This window comes from Corvus moneduloides, chromosome 3 (assembly GCF_009650955.1).
Source record: "Corvus moneduloides isolate bCorMon1 chromosome 3, bCorMon1.pri, whole genome shotgun sequence".
In the NCBI taxonomy this organism is placed as follows: Eukaryota; Metazoa; Chordata; class Aves; order Passeriformes; family Corvidae; genus Corvus; species Corvus moneduloides.
The window spans coordinates 111,241,003-111,259,254 of record NC_045478.1 but is presented as its reverse complement, the minus strand read 5'-3'; the positions used below and the strand labels follow the sequence as shown (position 1 = coordinate 111,259,254).

Genomic DNA, 18,252 nt, shown 5'->3' with positions numbered 1-18,252 from the left:
CATTAGTGCTGGTGGATACTACGAAGGAACTCCATGCTGCTGTTGTGTAGTGTTTCTTGAGACATCGTTGTGGGCTTTGCTGTCTCTCATTTTACATCAGGCTGCAGGTTGTTAGTAAATCATGCAGGAAACACCCTACTGAAAGAGAACTTTTTTCCCTGCTCAATAAATCCGTCAAATCTGGAAAAAAAGAATCTGTATGTGATGTAACAACTGGCTCTTCATGACAGCTGTAACTTACTGAAACAGGTATATATTGAGAACTTCAGAGGTGTGGAGTAGTTCTCTTAGGGAGGAAGAGCAGTTCCATGAGGAGGGAAAGCTGGATTGCACAGGTTGTACAGTGTGTAAGACTGTTACTTTCCAACATCTCAGGAAAATTTCAGATTCAAGGCAGTGTGCTTTCTATGCTAAAAGCAATACTAAATCCTACTGGGTTTGTATTTTAAGAGATTCCTCTTTTGTTGTCATCTGCACTGATCTGTTTTTGCATTTCACAAAGGAGAATGTGAAAGCAGAGCTGTTTCTTTCATATTGGAAACAGAAGTCTCTTCTTGGTAGTTTTTTTCTTTTTTTGTTAGTTATGTAGTCATACTATAGAAAATCTCATTATGAGTCGTCTTTACAGTACAAATACTCGTAAAATGCTTTTAGAAAATCTGAGTAATTTTGGAGTCTGGGGTACATTAAGAAAAAAATAACATGAGATCGTCTGGAAAGTGTTTCCAAATTTCTGGGTATTAGTCTTCCTGCTCTCCTGCCAAGTCAGGAGGATGGGACAGGCTCTGCTGGAGGTTAACTGAAAGGTTCATTATTAGGTTGTCCTCCATGCCCAGAGTTGGAGGAAGGTTTCTTTGGAGTTTTTTGAGGCAGTTGCTGTCTGAAGATGAGAAAGCAATGTCTGGCATATGCTGTGAACTTCTTGAAGTGTGCCTGGCAGCAGCAGGATGGACACTCAGAAAGGACTTGTGTTGAAGCAGACCCAGAGCCCTCACTGATGCAGAGGAGTGAAAACACTGAAATGAGCCCAAATTTTTTGTTTTACTTTTTAAAGGCTCTGAACTACCTGAGGTTTACACTTACCACGTATAAACGTGCACCCTGCTGCCATAATTGTCCCTTGCTCCAGGCACCATTTTCCAACAGGATTTTGAAAATCTTGCCTTAAGCAGATCTGCTTACAGGCTTTTGGACTGCTGTTGATCTACTGCAGTAATTTCCCCATGATGTTTTTTTCCTTCCTTACCTCCTCCCATGTGTTGCCCTACTTTGGGACTGTAAACTCTTTGAGGCAGGTACTGTTTGCTCTGTTTGTTCTACCTTGTTGAGCATAGTGAAGGGACCTGAGGTATCTGGTTGGTACAATCACATAAATAGTTGTTTGTAATAGCCCTTTCTCTGATCTCTATGTCAGAGTCTGTCTTGGCTTTCCCTGTGGCTAGGTGTGTCACAGTGGTTGGTGGAGGATGTTTCCGATTAAATTAGATGTGAACGAGAAAGGTGGGTTTGCATATTGTATAGATAGATCCCTAGTGTCTCCACAGAAAGCAGTATGAAAGTAACTTCAAGAAGGAAACACTATCCAGCTGATTTCCTTTCCATCTCTGGTTGGCCTTTTGGAATTCAGCAGGAGGTTTGAATGCTTGGCACCTCTGAGAAACCAGGTCATCTGAGTACTAACATTCAGATGAGCATCCTAAAGCCTCAGTCCTTGGAGTTTGCATATTCAGCATAAGTCAGACCACAGAGCTTTTACAGTCAAAGAATCAGGCCAACGCAGTGGTCTGGTAACTGTCAGACAGAGAATCTGAATTTCAGGTTCTGAACATGTAGGTGTACTCTGTCTCTGGGAATCCCACAGTGCCAGCACACAGGAAATAGGCTTAGTACTAATTCCAGGTGGTTGGCAAAAGTACAACTGCAGCCAGAGATGCCCTGGAGGTTTCTCTACAAAGAAGGCACTACAGCTTTTTAAATAAGCAGGGCCATTCCAGTGGGGTGTCATCAAGTATAGTGGCTGCACCTTTAGCAGCTGAAGTGACCCAAATTTCATAGACTATTTGCATGTATATACTGTTGCTTGCAAGCCAGCATCCAGAGCTGTCTCCTGGTTATTGTCCATATTCTGTGGCCAGTGTGCAACCACATGGTAAAAAACTTCGGGTATTTTAGTTTTATTTGCTTTTCTAACTTTTTATTTTCAAGCACAAAAGGCATCAAATCAGCCTTCCCACAGTGATTTTGAGTTAATTTAAAAAGAAATTATTAAACCACAATGACAAAGGGATTTAATTTTTATTAGCAAAATTTCCTCTTGATACAATAAGACAAATACCCTGAAAGTGTATTTACATTGTGATAAAGCTTCCAGGTGATAAAAATAATGTTGGTGTTTCCTCTTCCCAGCTGAGCCATTATCTGGACATCGTGGAAGTCAATATTGCTCATCAGATTTCTCTCCGCTCAGAAGCATTTTTTCATGCAATGACCTCTCAGCATGAGTTGCAGGACTACCTCAGGAAAACCTCCCAGGCTGTAAAATTGCTTAGAGAGAAGATCTCTAAAATTGATAAAGTAATGTGTGAAGGATCACTTCGAGTTTTAAGACTGTCGCTCACCAGAAATAACTGTATAAAAGCATACAATAAACTGAAGTTAATGGCTACTGTACACCAAACACAGCCCACAGTACAGTTGCTGCTCTCCACTTCAGAGTATGTTGGAGCTTTGGACTTAATAGCAACAACACAAGAGGTGTTACAGCAAGAGCTTCAAGGTATTCACAGTTTCCGGTAGGTAACCATGTAGGAAGTACATAAAATGCAAGCAGAGCTGGAATGCGTTGAGCACATTATGTTGGCTGAAGGGATTTGTTCTACCTGTGTTCATTCATTCTTAGAGGACCTAATGCAGAAGGTATAAAATGTAAGTGTGGCATAAGCAGTGTGTGACTGATGCCTTTGCCAGAGATGGGGTTTTTTTGGAGTGGGATGAACTTGGACATCTAAATACTTTATCCTCTGTTCTGGTTTACAGATGTTTTAGGGGTGCAGAGATGAGAGCCAAGCTGTGGCTGGACTTTCATCTTGCATGGCTTGTAGCTCACAGCTGAGAGGTGTTTTCCACGTGGGGGTCTGCAATCCTCCTGCAGGCAGCACCCCAGGGATGGGTTCTTGCTACACAGCTCCACTCTGGGCCCGTGTCTTTAGTGACTGACCCGGTCTTGAGTTGTTAAAGGAACATGCAAGAGTATTAATACAGCAGAATCCTTTTAGCTGATGTAAAATAAGCCATCATAAGATACAGATAGTTTAAAAGTCTTGTATGCAAAGCTGCCAGTGTGGCATGGTGCTGGCAAAAGTAGTGTGTGGTTAAACCAGCTCCAAGGCTTGCATCAGCCAGCTGAGGAGCTCTGTGCTAAGTTTTCTAAGCTGATGCTAGGTGAGGGGTGGTTTGTTTAGAGATTATGTGGTTCCTGCAGCCCAGTGGTCCACAGCTTGCATAATGAAAGCGTGGTTGTTGCTCAGTAACTGTAACATGAATGTTCAGAATTTGATATAGTTACTGTTCTTGTCCATCTGTTATGTCAACTTCCTAACACCCCTTCTAGCTAGTTTGGAAAAACACTCAAATTTTATGTAGGAAAGATCTCAGGAAAAAATACTAAAAATAGTATAAAAAAGGAAAAAAAATGTAAGTGAGCTAATAAATTACTGAGATGAAGTTGCTCTAAGTGTTTTTATTAAAAAACCTAGAAACAGACCATTTAAAAAGTGTAGCTTGTCTCTCTTCAGACACCTCAGTGCAGTTTGTCCTCTCTACTGTTCCAGTTATCAACCACTTGATTCTGGTGCATAGCCCTTGACTGAGTCACCCTTGTATTGACCTTGGTGACAGTCTGAGCAGTTCTGCAGCCCTGTGACAGCATCGTTCAGAATCAGCTGTGTTTTGCAGCTGGGTGACCTGTGTGATCTGTCAGCAGAGAGTGCAATTCTCTTGACATTGGGTTGATACACATGATGTCCCAAGGATGTGCCATTGTTTCAAAATTACCCTCAGGTGTGGAGCATACTTGCAGGTAGATAGTCATCTTGTCTGTAAAGAATAATTTATATGAGTAAAGCTTAGCTGGTTTTGGTAGAGTTACAGACAGTGACGTGATTGGGAAATGTCCCCTCTGCTTTGGACAGTAAAGGCTCACAAAGGTGAATTAAGGGCTACCTAAGTCATGAGCCCCACCAGAAATGCAAGTGCAGTTGAGAAGCCCAGCACAGTTTTCAAGTCTCACAGTGGCCTGTGTATATAGCTTGTGTGAAGAAATAATGTGCAATGGAAAGATGGAAGTCTTGATAAAACTTCTCAGTAGAATGTTGTGTTTCTAAAAAAACGTTTTAAAAAATATAAATTGATGGCAAGCATATACACTTTAGCTTTTCCCAAGAAATACAAAAGGGGTCTTGCTTTATTCTGAGCAAGAATGATGCAGTTGTCAAGTGAGTTAAATACCAGGTTTATTTTAAGAAGAGATGAACTTCTAAAGCAGTAACTCATTTTATAAATAATTACTATTTTTTTTTTTACTAAATACCTGATGAAAAAAAACCCCAACAACTTGTTGTTTCTGCAAGCCATGGCAGCTTGTAGAATTTGGTGTTTTAAATTGAGTCATGTCAGAATCATTCAATATAAAGCAGTAAGAAAACTACTCAGATCATCAATTAATTTTTCCCTCATCATACTCTATGCAGAGAAGAATGTAGTTTGTTTCTAGTTGTAGCAAAAAATTGAAAAAAACCAGTAAAGGTGGTGTGAAGTAATTCATTGGTGTCTTTAATCTACGTTAATGTCAATAATGATATGTGTCAGTTGTAACTGCTTGCTTCTACTGTAGGATAGAATTAAAGTTTCAGAGCTCTAACCTTTTCAAGTTTACCCTTTTAATTTTACATAGAAAAGCTAATGTGTTAACTAACTTAAAAATCTGTGAAAACACTTTCTGTGTTGTTTTCACAGTCCTTATTGGGGTGATAGAGATACAGTGATCTTGTTTGTGGGGGATTTTTTGGTTTGGTTTGGTTTTTTCTGGATTGGTGCTTGGTTTTTTTGGTTTTTTTTTTAGCAGAGGTATGCTGGAAAACCACACTTTCATGGTATTTTATACAGTAAAACACAGATACGTGGAAAAACAGTTCTCATTTGTGTATTTTAACAGAAGTTTTACCCTGCACTCATCATTTTACATGATAGGGTTGTCATACTCAGGATTTGTTGAAGGGATCTGATGTGTGAGTGGTACCTGTTAAGAGATAATTACCAAGGTGTTTCACTGGAGTGTGAATTAAGGTTTGACTTGTTCCTGCATGTTCAGGTTGGATTTTTGTGGCTGCTAGGGACTAAAACCTTTTGGGCGTAGTGGTGAGGGCAGATGCTGGGAGCTATTGTTGGATGTTCCCATCCATAGCTGGGATTTGAGAGGAGAGGTGTGTTCCAGTGCAGTTCAGCACAGGTACAGAAATAATGTACCAAGGAGCCATCTTCATGCTTACCTCAGTAAGAGCCTTTGTGTTGTGGCTCTTAGTCCTACTGTCACTTTTGCAACTCCAGTTATTACATTGCAAATAATAATCTTTAGGGTGTTTTCCTGTTGTATTTGTTCTGAAATGCCTGTGAAGCAACAGGCTTGGATTTTCTACAGGTCATTTTTGCTTAAATTAGATATTTGAAATATGCCTGCTTTGTCCATTTCGATGAGTTATTGAACAACAGTTATCCCTGGTCATCTTGAAAGTAAAATAAATTAATTAATCTGCTCAGCTCAGATCTAGCAAGATTCATTGACTTCAGCTCAGCTCTGGCCGTGTGGATTTCTGCAAAGAGGAGTTACCAGGAGTCCACTAGCTATGACAGCAAAGGGTCCAGCTACACCAGCAGTGAATGAAAGCCATGTTCATCCTCCCCATTTTGTATCCAGGCTTATCTAAAATATCACAGCTCCTCTTAGTTCTCACTTGCAAAGTGTCTGTGTTTGTTTCTTTTTGGTAAAGAGAAAGCAGTCTGATTTTTACAGGTATTTGTCCCCAGCTGTTAGTGGAAGTTGAAAACCCTGGGGTGTTTGACATGTCTGAAGTTCCCACTTTTAAGGAGTGGTTGACATTCCTGATGTGAGAAATTCCCTTGTGGTTCTGTATGACAACAGTGTGCAAAATATGGTTTAAAATCTGCAATACATGGGAAAAACATTTTTCATTTAGACTAGCATAAAAAATGGCAAATTTAGAAACTCCTGTGTTCTCTGAAAGCCATCCTGTCATGTAATGCTATTAATGCATCTCATGTGAATTTAATTTTGTGACCTCATCAAAAGCTCAAATGTTTGAATTAGAAGAACTCGTGGACTGATGATCTGGGGAACTCGACAAGCCAAAGAATACTGACAAGCACTGAGTATTCTTAGTTCTGGTTCACCTCATTGGGCAGAGAGGTACTTGGCACCTTCCAAAAAGAAAAAACAAAAAGCCGTACTTACAAATTTTATCCTACATCAGTATTCAAGTCCATATGTTTTGGTGCAAGGTGGCAGTGCCTCTGAAAAATGCATGATTTCAGCTGCTCTGAGGAGTGAAAGATTGGAGCCTCCCATTAAGCCAGCGTTGATTGCATGGAAATTTCCTGCTGGGTGGTTATTTTCTTCAACTGTGAACTAATGATTCGTTTTCAGGTTGATTATTTAGCTCATATCTCAATGGCTGTTTTTCTCAGGCATCTTGGCTCACAGCTTTGTGAACTGGAAAAGCTGATAGATAAAATGATGATTGCAGAGTTTTCAACTTACGCTCGCAATGATTTAAATAGACCCCTAGAAGATGATTGCCAAATTCTAGAAGAGGTATGTCTGTTACTGAAATAAACTGTCTCATGAATATGTTTGCATCTTTAACATACTTAATTAACACCAACTAATTCACTCAGGTCCCTAGCAGCAACACCGTAATTTCAGACTATTTATCTTCTCATCCACACCTCTCCCCGCCCCTTTATTTTTGTGCTTGATAAGATGAAATAATTCTAATTAAACTCAGGACAGCAATCCAGGCCCACTTTATTTTTTCAAAATAATCAGTTCTCTTTTCTCTGATTAAATGTATACTTCATGAACCTAAGCATGTAAGTGGAAAAGAACATGGTTTCTCATTGACTTGGTTGTAAAATTTCAGTTTTGCAATGTTTGTATTTGCATGTTGTTCTCATTCTGTCTCCCCATGCTTTTATGAGTGCTTATACCAAGCATATGGTTGCCCTGAATGCATGCTTCATTCACAGTGTATATGTAGATACATATTCCTCATTCCTCTGAAGATCATAAACATATGAAGATTAGGCTATTGTGGTTGCTTTCTAGCCCAGAAAAGATTTTTCTGGATTTTGGCTGTAGGGCTCTTCAGTAATTGCTAGAGCCTATGAACTATTCAGCCTTGTTTAACCCATTTCATGAGATGTAGTGGTTGGCAGTAGCACTGCAGTACTCCCATTTCTGCCCTGTGGTTTCTTGCCCTCTGTGCTGCAGCGTGCCAGCCTCTCACTTGGGCTGTGCTTAGCGTCAGTCTTGCTCAGGGTCAGGAAACTCAGTCATGGTTAGAACTATCCACAGGTTTAAGCACTTGTGAGTGAGCCCAATTGAGGAATTGGCAGGAAAGAGGGGTGGGAGAAAGAGACTCAGCTGGTATTGCCACGGGGAACTTTTTTTGTATAGGCAAAGCTTGGCATTAGTCCGGAAGAACTGGATTGACCTAAATGCTGTTCATTGTGTGCTTGATACATGAACTTTCTTAACATTGTTTCTTGTCTTCACCTTGATATTTTTCATGTGTGTGGTTTTTTTTGTTGTTGTTTAATTTTTCTTTTTCTTGGTAGGAGAGACTTGTATCTCTAGTATTTGGACTTCTAAAACAAAGGAAGCTAAATTTTTATGAAATATATGGAGATGAAATGATTAATACTGCAAAGAATATAATTAAACAGGTAAGACAAACATTTCTAATGTATCTGACAAGCTTTCCTCTACCCCTTGCAAATAATTTTTTTAGTCGTTAAGAACAGCTTTGATGAAGTTTTTTGGTGGCTGATGGTGTCTCAGAGCAGCTGAGCTTGCAGACACCTAAGGGCTCCCTGAAGCACAGAGGTCTTTACAGAGAAGACCTTTTGGAAGGTGTAGGTAACATAAGCTCCCTGTTTTCTCTGTAAAATTGTTCTGAGCTTTCATTTCTCTTAACACATGGTTCTCCCAAACAGTAGCGTTGTGTCATAACATTTCATTAAAAACGCACAACAAACACTCCAAAACCGCACTAAAAACCTCTTCCCCCCAACGCTCTGTAAAACAAAACCCTTGAGTTCTTGATGTAAATACATAAAAAAGAATCAAAGAACTTGCCAGTTTAAACAAATGAATTCCCAGCAAATGGTACAGAAAATATTGCTTGCCTTAATGTTAGCACAGACCTAGTGCAGGCACATGATAAGAGGTTGGAAAATATACTTGCCTTTTTCTGAGAGAGCAAGGTGAAGTAATGCAGAAGGTAGAAGTGCTCACCTTTAAAAAAACCCTTAAATTAAGCCCCAAATCCTTTTCTGTGTTGGTGTGGTGGTTTGCCATTTAGGGCAGTGTATCTTTCAAGCTAAAAAGCTTTATTGCTAAAACCAAAAAGCTTTATTGATAAAACCAGCTAAAACCAATAATTGAACACAGTTCAGATTACTTCTTTGGGGGAAATACATTGGCTAATTTGGATAGTGACATGTTGGCTTTTGTTTGCTAACAGATTAGGTTGAACTTAAGAGTGTGTGTTTGGTACTTTCAGTTTTACTCCTCTTGTTTGTTTGCCTGCATATGTGAAGAATATTGTGTAAGAACATTTTTTTTTCCCCTAGAGATGGGTGATAATTTCAAGAGTTACGCTCTGATGTGTATCTCAAAGCCTGGGAGATAGGTGCTGGGTTGGGCATGTCCTGTCTCTTAGGACAGTCTGCAGTTCACAGCTGCATTGTGAACTGGGTTGGGAACCTAGTTTTTAAAAGTTTGCATTTTGTTTTTTTAATACTGTTATTTGAAGGTTTTTGTTTTAAGCCAGACTTGGCTGCTCCAATGCCTTTCACTTTGCAGCCCCATGGTTCTGTTGGTCTGGTTGTGCAGGATGGGGATAGGCCCATATTGCTAGTAAATAAAAAAAAAAAAAGGAATGAATGAATAACACCACAATAAAGCTGTTCATCTCCCTGGCAGTCTCCACTGTTTTTTCACTTGCCTCTATCAGCAGTCATAAGGAGACTTTTTTTTTCCCTTTTAAATTCTTTGTTTGGTCATATAATAGACAGGTAGCACTCCCTGTTTTTCTGCTCAGTTTCAAAATGCTTTTCCCATTCTGCTGGGAAATTTAAGTTGGATTTTTTAGGCTTCCCCTCTGCTTAATAGTAGACAACGTTTAATCAAATTCCGGTGTAAGTTTCTGTTGGTTAAGGAAAACAGGCAGGATTTGAGTATTTCTGTGTGGTTTGTGCAATGCTTTTGTATGTGGCCCATTGTCTCAGCTCTTAGGGGTACTTTTCCTTAATAAGGGAAACTGTTTTCTTGCCACACTTAAAGTGTGCTTCCTCTTCAAATGCATTGCTGGGCTGTTTTGGTCAGTGATTTTTAGTAGCTTTTTGTTGCCAGGTGGGTGTAAGAGCAGAGATTTGTTAGCACTGAGCACACTGCATAATTCAAGAACAAGGTTCTGTTCTTCAGAAGCTTTTGTGCTGACCACTATTATTCAAAACACAGGTAAAACCGATGTGGCTTGAGATGCCAGCCCTCAGTCACCACTGGGATTGTACAAACTTGCTTAAAGGCAAGATGAGTTCACACTCTACTATTCATTCGTTCAGTTTATTGACTGGTTTTGGGAGAAAAGCCCTTTTTCAGTCTGAGCGGAGTTGATTTGTACCTTGGGCTTACAGGTAATGGGAAAAGAGATCAGTGGAATGGCAGTAAAACAGTAGATGTGTTCGGAATGAACATTGATTGTACTGGAGACCTGAAGAAATGCTTCTGCCTGCTAAAGAAGCTGGCCAGTTTTGTATGCACCAGTTGCTTTGGGGGGTTTCTTTTGGTTTGTTTTTAGAGAAACAAGTTGTTAAGTGATAAAAGTATGTCTTTCTTTTCTTATTTTACTTTTCCTTATTTAACTTGAGGATTAAGATCTTCTTTTGTTTTGTTTTTTTTCCCCTTAAAATTTGACAGTGTGTGGTTAATACGGTTTCGCAGATAGAAGAAATAGATACAGAAGTGGTTGTTAAGTAAGTATGCAGCCAGTTTGGGTTTGGTTTTTTTTTGTGGTGGGTGGGGATAGTATGTTTTTTAGCATAGATAAATTTACTGTTCTAATTTTTGCTTGAATTGCCCTATTGTTAAGGATTATGCTTTTCTTGCATCTTAAGACTCTGTTTTTGTCTGCCTCTGGGTGGGTATTGTGTTTTACTTCTCATTCAGATCCTAATGTTACCTTAAACTTACCTTTGAAATAAATACTAAAATTCTGTGAATCTCACTACATGAAGCATATACCTCTTGAATATATATCCACTTGAAGGCATTCCCTGTTGCCATAATCTGGGACTTTGTATTAAAACATGTCATTAGTTTAAATTCCTCCCCCATAATCAAGAACAGGAGCTATCCAGAGAGGAGACCAGACAACTTCAGCCCTAGAAATGGTCCATCAGGAATCTCACCAAGCTCAGCAAAGGCAAATGCCAGAGCACAGATGGAGTTGGAGCCAGGCTCCTCTCAGAGTTTGCACAGAGCGCAATGGGCACAATGTGGAAGATGAGAAATGCCAGCTGAATTTTAGGGAGAATCTGTTCCCCATAGGACTGGTCAAACACTGGAACAGAAGCCCAGAGAAGCTGTGGAATCCGTGTTCTGGGACATGGTCAGGCTTTGACTGTGCAGGGCCCAGAGCAGCCCAGTGTAGTTGGACCTGCCTTGAGCAGGGCTTGGCAAGGCAGCTCCAGAGGCCCTGGCTCCAGGGGCCCCTGCCAGCTCCTGTTTTTTCTGTGGCTTTATGATTCGCTTGACTCAGCAAAGTGTTACCCCAAGATAATAAAAATAGTCCAGCTGATAAAGCAAAGCGAGTTGCAGAACCTGCATGGGTTTCATACTCAGACTGGGTAACAACTGGGCACAGGGTCATTTTTAAACACTGGGTATTTGGTCACCATTCTCCAGTGTTTACTCTTCTGCTCTTGGGTCCTAACTCTGTGTTAGAGGGTTTCACTTCTGTTCTGTCAATGACTTTTCTGCCCTTTTGCCACAAACAGGTGACTTTCATGGCAGAAGTGGTCTCATTGCAATACCTTGCATATTAAGCCTTTAAATGGGCTTAATAACACAGCTTTGTAACACTTGGAAAGTATTTTCATGTAGTTTTTTTTGTGGTTTGTGAAAATGTTATTAACCCTCTCCCTTGTTGATAACACATACTTATCCCAGGGAAAAGAACATTATGCCCAGGAAAAAAGTAAAGGGTAAATCTGAAGCGTTCGTTTTCTTATAGTATGATTTAATTCTGTATCCCTCCTTCCCCACTCCACTTACGTTGTGTTGATTATGACTGTTGTTTAGGTGGTGTCTGTTGTTTGCCAGGTAAAAGTCTACACTGTTTTCCTTATATTTCCAATTCCATTTAAAGCACATTTTTTCTCCTTTATGTGCCAGTAGGCATCATGGCCAGCAAACAGTTGCTGTTTGCTGAATACTGCTCTTTTTTTAGGCTTGCAGACCAGATGAGGATGATGAATTTTCCTCAGTGGTTTGATTTACTGAAGAATATTTTTTGTAAATTCACCATCTTCCTCAAGAGAATAAAGGTAAGACATTAATTTACAAAGAACTTCACATAGTTCAGGCATGAAAGGGGGAATGAAGTTTCTTTTCCATTTGAAGTCGTAAGATGTTGGTTTTGCTTGTAGAGTTCAAACTTCTGATTGAAAGAAGGAGATGTGAATATCAGCGTCCAGGGCAAAAATGATCAGTGCTAGCAAAGAGAGCAGTGGCAAAGAGAGAATACTTCTTGTTGCTCGATTACTTCTATTCTAAACTGCTAGGGATTAGGACAGGACTTTTGCATGTGTTGGATTGCTCCAAATGAGGTTTCTTTCACCTATCTCAGAAACACCAGATACTGGTTGCCATCAGACAAATGGATCTGCCTCCAAATACTAATCACACAACAGAAAATAAAGCCAGAATTTAGTTTAATTCTGTGGGCAAAAGAAAATCTCCTTCTAGCATAAGCTTGTGGCACTGGGTATTGGGGCGTTTTTTGTAATAGAAGTTATATCTCATTTTAGGCAACGTTAAATACTATCCGTAGCGTGGTTTTCTTGGTTCTAGACAAGAACCAAAAAACCAGAGACCTGGAAGACACGTTACAGAAGAACTCTGCTAAGGAGAGCACGGTGGACACCGAGGTGGCCTACCTGACGCACGAGGGAATGTTCATCAGCGACGCCTTCGGCGACGGGGAGCTCCCAGCCGGAGCAGCCGACACGGCCTCCCAAAGGAACACGTCCCCCAACAGCGAGCCCTGCAGCAGTGACTCCGTCTCGGAGCCCGAGTGCACCACCGACTCCTCATCCAGCAAGGAGCACACCTCCTCTTCCGTTACTCCAGGAGGAGTAGAGATGATGTGAGTGAATACCCTGCCTGCCTCCACCTGGCAGCGTGGCCGGAACAAGGGGTGAGGTGCAGGCGGTTGTTTCTGGTCACAGAGTACAAAAATGACTTAGGAAGAATGTGCTTTTTAGGTAGGTGAAGTGTAGTGGCTCTCCCCCTAGAGACTGCCATCAGAGTGCACTGTTCCCAGCCTTTGTTTCATTTATTTGCCTTGCTTTCACCTGCATCTGTAGTGGTACAGGGACTGATTTATGTCACTTCTTCCAGAAAAGAGCCCCTTCTCCATTAGTTTTTCTGGGGAGGCCACTTGTGTAGAGAGCAGGAAAGATGTGAGTCCGTGAAAGACAGATTGTTTGTCATGCCTTTAGCAGGCAGAAGCATTTCTGTTCCCTGTCCATGTTCCCTATGGTTATTTTTCCTAGGGTTTTATGTTTGTTTGTTTGTTCGTTTTAAGCTGGCTTCATGAAATACACCTTGATAAATTCTAGAGAAAAATCTCCTCTTTGTCATCAACCATTTGACCTGCATAAATAAATAAATAAATAAATCTCAGTGCTTTGGTTACACAGGCAGTGCTGCCCTGAGGTGCTCCAGTCTCCAGAGGTCTAACCTTCTGGCATCCTTTTATGCACCCCTTACTTGTGATAGCAAGTCAGAGCTATCTTTTGAAAAGAACTGGGCATAATATGTGTGGGACTCAGGCATGAACCATTTCAAAAGCCAGTAAGTCTGGATACAGAGTTATATGAAGCAAAACTGAAATACCACGTGTTAACCCTGCTGAAAGATGGAAGACAGCAAGTGGCCTGCTATTGCTGCTTGGTCCTTGAGTATCTAAACCTATGTGTTGAAGCAGCTGTTAGTTTCAATAGGGACCTTCCCCCCAAATCACAATGCTGGCTGAAGGAGATAGATTTAAAATAAATATGCTGTGCATAAAACGCAGGCCTTTGTATGTCTGAACATCTGTTGTGTGCTGGAGGAGAAATGAAATGTGAAGAGGAGTCCAGGGTTACGTGGAGGAGCAGGGAAAGGGAAGGGGGTTGGATCCAAACTAGTCTGGAGCACTTTGCCAAGTTTCCTAAAAATATACCATCCAGCTAGAGGTTCTGAGGAGTAAAGTAGTTTCTGAGGCTGGTTGCATAACTTCATTCTAAAATGCACTTGCTTCATCGCTCTTCTGGTTTTGTTTGCACCTTTGCTCTGTGTTTGGAGCAGGCTAATAAAACTGCACAGAACAATGTTAGCCCAGTTGTTGCTCCACAGTGTCCCAAGTTCTCTCCTGTCACGCTGTCAGTCTCTTGGGCTGGCCCAGAAGATTGTGATCTTCACTAATGGCGTGAACCATAAACGGCAGAACTGTGCTAAGTGCTGGCCTCAGAACAGTAGACAAGTCATACAAGGTTTTTTAAAAAGCACCAACTTCAGAGCCTGAAGTCTAAAGAGGTAGTAGAATGACAGCCTGTAGACTAAGGCTGGGGGGAGTGCAGAGCATCTATTTTAGGCCTTACACTTGCATCAGAAGAAAGATGCTGTGTTTTATCTGTCATATGCTTGTGATGCTGAAGTGTTACAGGAGCTGGGTAAATTTTAGCTCAGTAAATGTTAATTATATTTATTGTATCAGTAATGGTTATATCTTGTTTACTCTTAGACCATTAATAGCAATTAGAATGCGGATTCAGAAAAAAAGATAAGGATGTGCAATTATGCATTTCCTTGCTTCAGGGGCTGACAGGACATTGACAGCAGCTTAGAAGATCCCATCTGTATAAAGTGACTTTGGTGATTAGCTGACTGTCTGCATTTGACAGTTGCTGCAAGGCTCTTTCCTCCTGCGTGCAAAAATATGGTTTTCTCTATGAACTGATGCTCAGCCAACTGGTTCTGTCATTTTTAGGATCAGCGACGACATGAAACTGACTGACCTGGAGCTGGTCAGGCTGGCAAACAATATCCAAGAGTTACTTTATAATGCCTCTGATATCTGCCATGATCGTTCAGTCAAGTTCCTCATGGCAAGAGCAAAGGTGAGGAGCTTGGGTCAGACTGCTGGTGGTGCCTCATGCTTGGTGAGCATTTGCTTCCAGGTTACTGCTTTAATGAGGGTTCTGGAGCGGTGTCTGCGATGGGAGTACAGGGCTGTTCCTGCTGCCACAGGCTCTGCATGGTAATGCTCAGAGCACACTAGTGTTAACATACACCATTGTAAGGCAGTGTTGGTTTCTTCTACCTATTTCTCTTTTTAATATTCTGACTTCCTGTCTTTGATGCTTCATGCAGAGAATGTGTGTCTATGTGCAGGTAGCTGCTTGCACTGCAGTTTACCCTGTCTGTCACATGTAGGGTTAAAGAATGTGCCTCTGAAAACTGCAGTAGCCCTCAGATATGCTGACTAGTTATTTCTGTACATCTCTGAATTTTTGTGGTGTTGTGTCTCCTTACAATGGTTTTCTTTGCATGCAGGATGGCTTCCTAGAGAAGTTGAATTCCAACGAGTTTGTTACTCTTTCTCGCTTGATGGAAGGCTTTATCTTGGATACTGAGCAGATCTGTGGCAGGAAAAGCATGTCCTTGAGAGGAGCTCTTCAGAGTCAGGCCAATAGATTTGTGAATAGGTTTCATGAGGAGAGGAAGACAAAGCTAAGGTACCTCTGGGCAGACAATATTTGTGTTCTTCCATGAATAATTTTATGTATCGTATACCAGCCAAACAGAGTCTTTTGTTGCCTAGAACATTTGTAAGCTTGTTGTACTTTAAAGCAGGGGGTAAAAAAATTGTATTGAACCCCAATTAGCAATATTAGACTTCTACTGTTTTCATAAGTTGATTGCTTCAAACTGGATTTTTCTCCAGTTACCTAAATAAGGACAGCAACAGCTACAGAAGGTACACAAGACTAACATTGAAGGGGCAGGGTTGCTCTGTTTCAGGGGTTTAAGAATAATTCACTTTCAACTGTTTCCTGAAAAAAAAAAAAGCCAAAACCAAACCACTTGGAGGAACAGCCTTGCCAGTAACATCCATCAAGTCTGTTTGCTCTCATCCATCAAAAGCTGTTAAAATTCCAGTATTTGTACATTATTTCATTGGCAGTGATCTCATAAAGACCTTTATTGCCTTTATTGAGTGAACAATTCGTGAGATCTCTAGACCAGCACAATGTTGTTCTGTTTTGCTGCTGACAGTTGTTGGTCACCTCCTTCTGATGAAGATGACTGACATAACATTTGGGGCCAGTGGCTTTTTAGAAATTGTTCTACAGCATTACAGGCAGGAGAATTGTCAAGACAAGGTATTTCTTTCTCAGCCTCCTCTCTTTTGTGTTTATAACCAGCCTGCTTTTGGACAACGAGCGCTGGAAGCAAGCTGAAGTTCCTGCTGAGTTCCAGGACCTCGTTGATTCAGTGTCAGATGGCAGAATTTCTCTCCCTGAAAAAAAACCAACAGGTGTGTCTTGCAGTCCTGCTGTGAATTGAATTTATTATCTGCAAATTCTGCTGTTGAATGTTGATGAACATATTCTGATGACACTCTGGATCTTTGTTTGCTCACTGTCCTCTGGGGGGATGAGAAGAAAGTTGATAGCTGGTTTTTTTAATTGTATTTTTTTTCTGTTACTAGTGTTGAAATGCCTTGCGCTGAAAGATTATCTGTTTGTATTTTGAAAACGCCCAGAAGTGTTAGCACAGGGAGGGAGCTGCCTTTTTATACAAATATTCCCAGTGTAGAGGCTTGCAGTCTCTGCACAAATTTGGTCTTTTCCCACAAGGTACTGCTGAGGAATTGCAGGGAACTGAGGAGCACGTGCATGTGCTCAGCCCTCCTTGTGTGAAATGAAGCCTGCATCCTTCCCACTGCTTCATCATCGCTGGTTCAGATGAGAGGCAGCATGCCATCTGGCTGCTCGTGGAAGGAAAAGCTCATGTTCATTCAATGATTTACCTTGTCACAGAAACCTCATTTGACCTCAGAGAAGTCACTTTTTCCTCCTTCTGCCCCACTTCCCTGTGTGCACAGTGGGAATGCTTAATGTGTTCTTACCTTGTGGGGATACTTGTCCAGTATTGCAGTGGTGGGGGGAGAGGGGGTGAATATCCAGAAGAGGAAGAAAACATGCAAAGAGGGGGAGAAAAATGGCAAGAGATTAGAAGGAAGAAAATACAGTGATATCATGGTGGAGAAACCCTGACCTCCTAGAAGGAGCATAGCAGATACAGGGAGTGTATTAAAGCAATAATCACTCGAGTTATGGAACATAACACCAAAATATGTTCATCAGCCATTGCTTGTAAAATAACCTCCTCCAGCCTCCTTCAAGCAGATAATTTAGTGTGAAAAACTGCATCAGTAAGAGCTTCTGTTATGAAGCCTGAGGAAAAAGTGATTTGCAGTTAAAATATTAATATACACAGTAAATCACTTGAGAATGTATAGTAGAAAACCTAGTGGCTTTTTCTGCCTTTCTTCTATTTTCAACCTGTTGTATTTGGAGTTTTTAAGTCCATAATGGCTGTGGGACTATGGGATTTTTTGATCTAAAATTGTAGCAGATAATGAAGTAACTTTATGGGTCATAAAAATTATGATGGGTGATCAACTGTCTAATAAATACTGTAAAAGAGAGAAATGCTACAAAGACTGATTGTGGGTTTTTTCAAACCTTAGCAAGTGAACACTGCATTTTTATAAACAGCGTTTTTTGCACTTGTTTTTAGTTCAACTCACTCCTTTTCCTGTCTTGCTAAAATGTCTAGCTACTGAAGAAAGAAAGCCAGCTGAATTCCTTATTGTTGAAGGACAAAAATATGCAACAGTTGGGTAAGATGCACTCTTTTCTCTTAGCAGTGGGTTAGTTGGCAAGAACTTTTGAGTAGAACTGTGATGAATGCTAACAGCTTTAGCAATCTTACTTAAAGATCCCTCTCCTTTCATAGACTAATTTCTCTTTGGTTCCCAACAGTTATAAAGTACCACAAACTCTTTGCTACATTAAAATGCTGTTTCTTCTCTGAATGGCTAGGCTGAAGTTTATAATTTTATTTGAATCCTTTTTTCCAATTATTTCATGAAAACACACAGCTGATAATACAGGTTTGTCTTCTGAGCCCAATGTTGCTTCTTGCAATCTTTGTTATCTCTGGCAAAAATTGTAGGCTCTTAGAATAGTTTGGGGTGAAAGAGACTTTTAAAGGTCATCTTGTCCGCACTGCCTGCAGTGAGCAGGGATGCCTTGCACTAGACCAGGCTGCTCAGAGCCCTGTCCAACTTGACCTTGAATGTTTCCAGGGCTGGGGCATCCACCACCTCTCTGGGCAGCCTGTACCAGTGTTCCACCATTCTCTTTGTAAAAAATTTCTTCCTTATGTCCAGTGTGAATCTACCCTCCTTTACTTTAAAACTGTTGCTCCTTGTCCTATCACCAGCAAACTAAACAGTTTGGCCCTATCTTTCCCATAAGCCCCTTTAAGTACTGGAAGGCTGCAATAAGGTCTCCCCAGAGCCCTCTTCTCTCCAGGCTGGACAGCACCAAAATGCC

General features: G+C 40.9%; 1 protein-coding gene across 4 annotated transcripts in view; it reads left to right on the top strand.

The window, feature by feature from the left end:
- VPS54 (VPS54 subunit of GARP complex) overlaps positions 1-18,252 on the top strand; it is a 47,549-nt gene that overhangs the window by 15,682 nt on the left and 13,615 nt on the right. For all 4 annotated transcript variants that reach the window (XM_032103535.1, XM_032103534.1, XM_032103533.1 and 1 more), the window contains 10 exons: positions 2,407-2,792; positions 6,760-6,886; positions 7,912-8,019; positions 10,277-10,332; positions 11,808-11,904; positions 12,388-12,725; positions 14,613-14,742; positions 15,179-15,360; positions 16,051-16,163; positions 17,471-17,534. In XM_032103535.1, the coding sequence (XP_031959426.1) occupies positions 2,407-2,792; positions 6,760-6,886; positions 7,912-8,019; positions 10,277-10,332; positions 11,808-11,904; positions 12,388-12,725; positions 14,613-14,742; positions 15,179-15,360; positions 16,051-16,163; positions 17,471-17,534 (1,601 nt within the window). The remainder of the gene's footprint in view (positions 1-2,406; positions 2,793-6,759; positions 6,887-7,911; positions 8,020-10,276; positions 10,333-11,807; positions 11,905-12,387; positions 12,726-14,612; positions 14,743-15,178; positions 15,361-16,050; positions 16,164-17,470; positions 17,535-18,252) is intronic.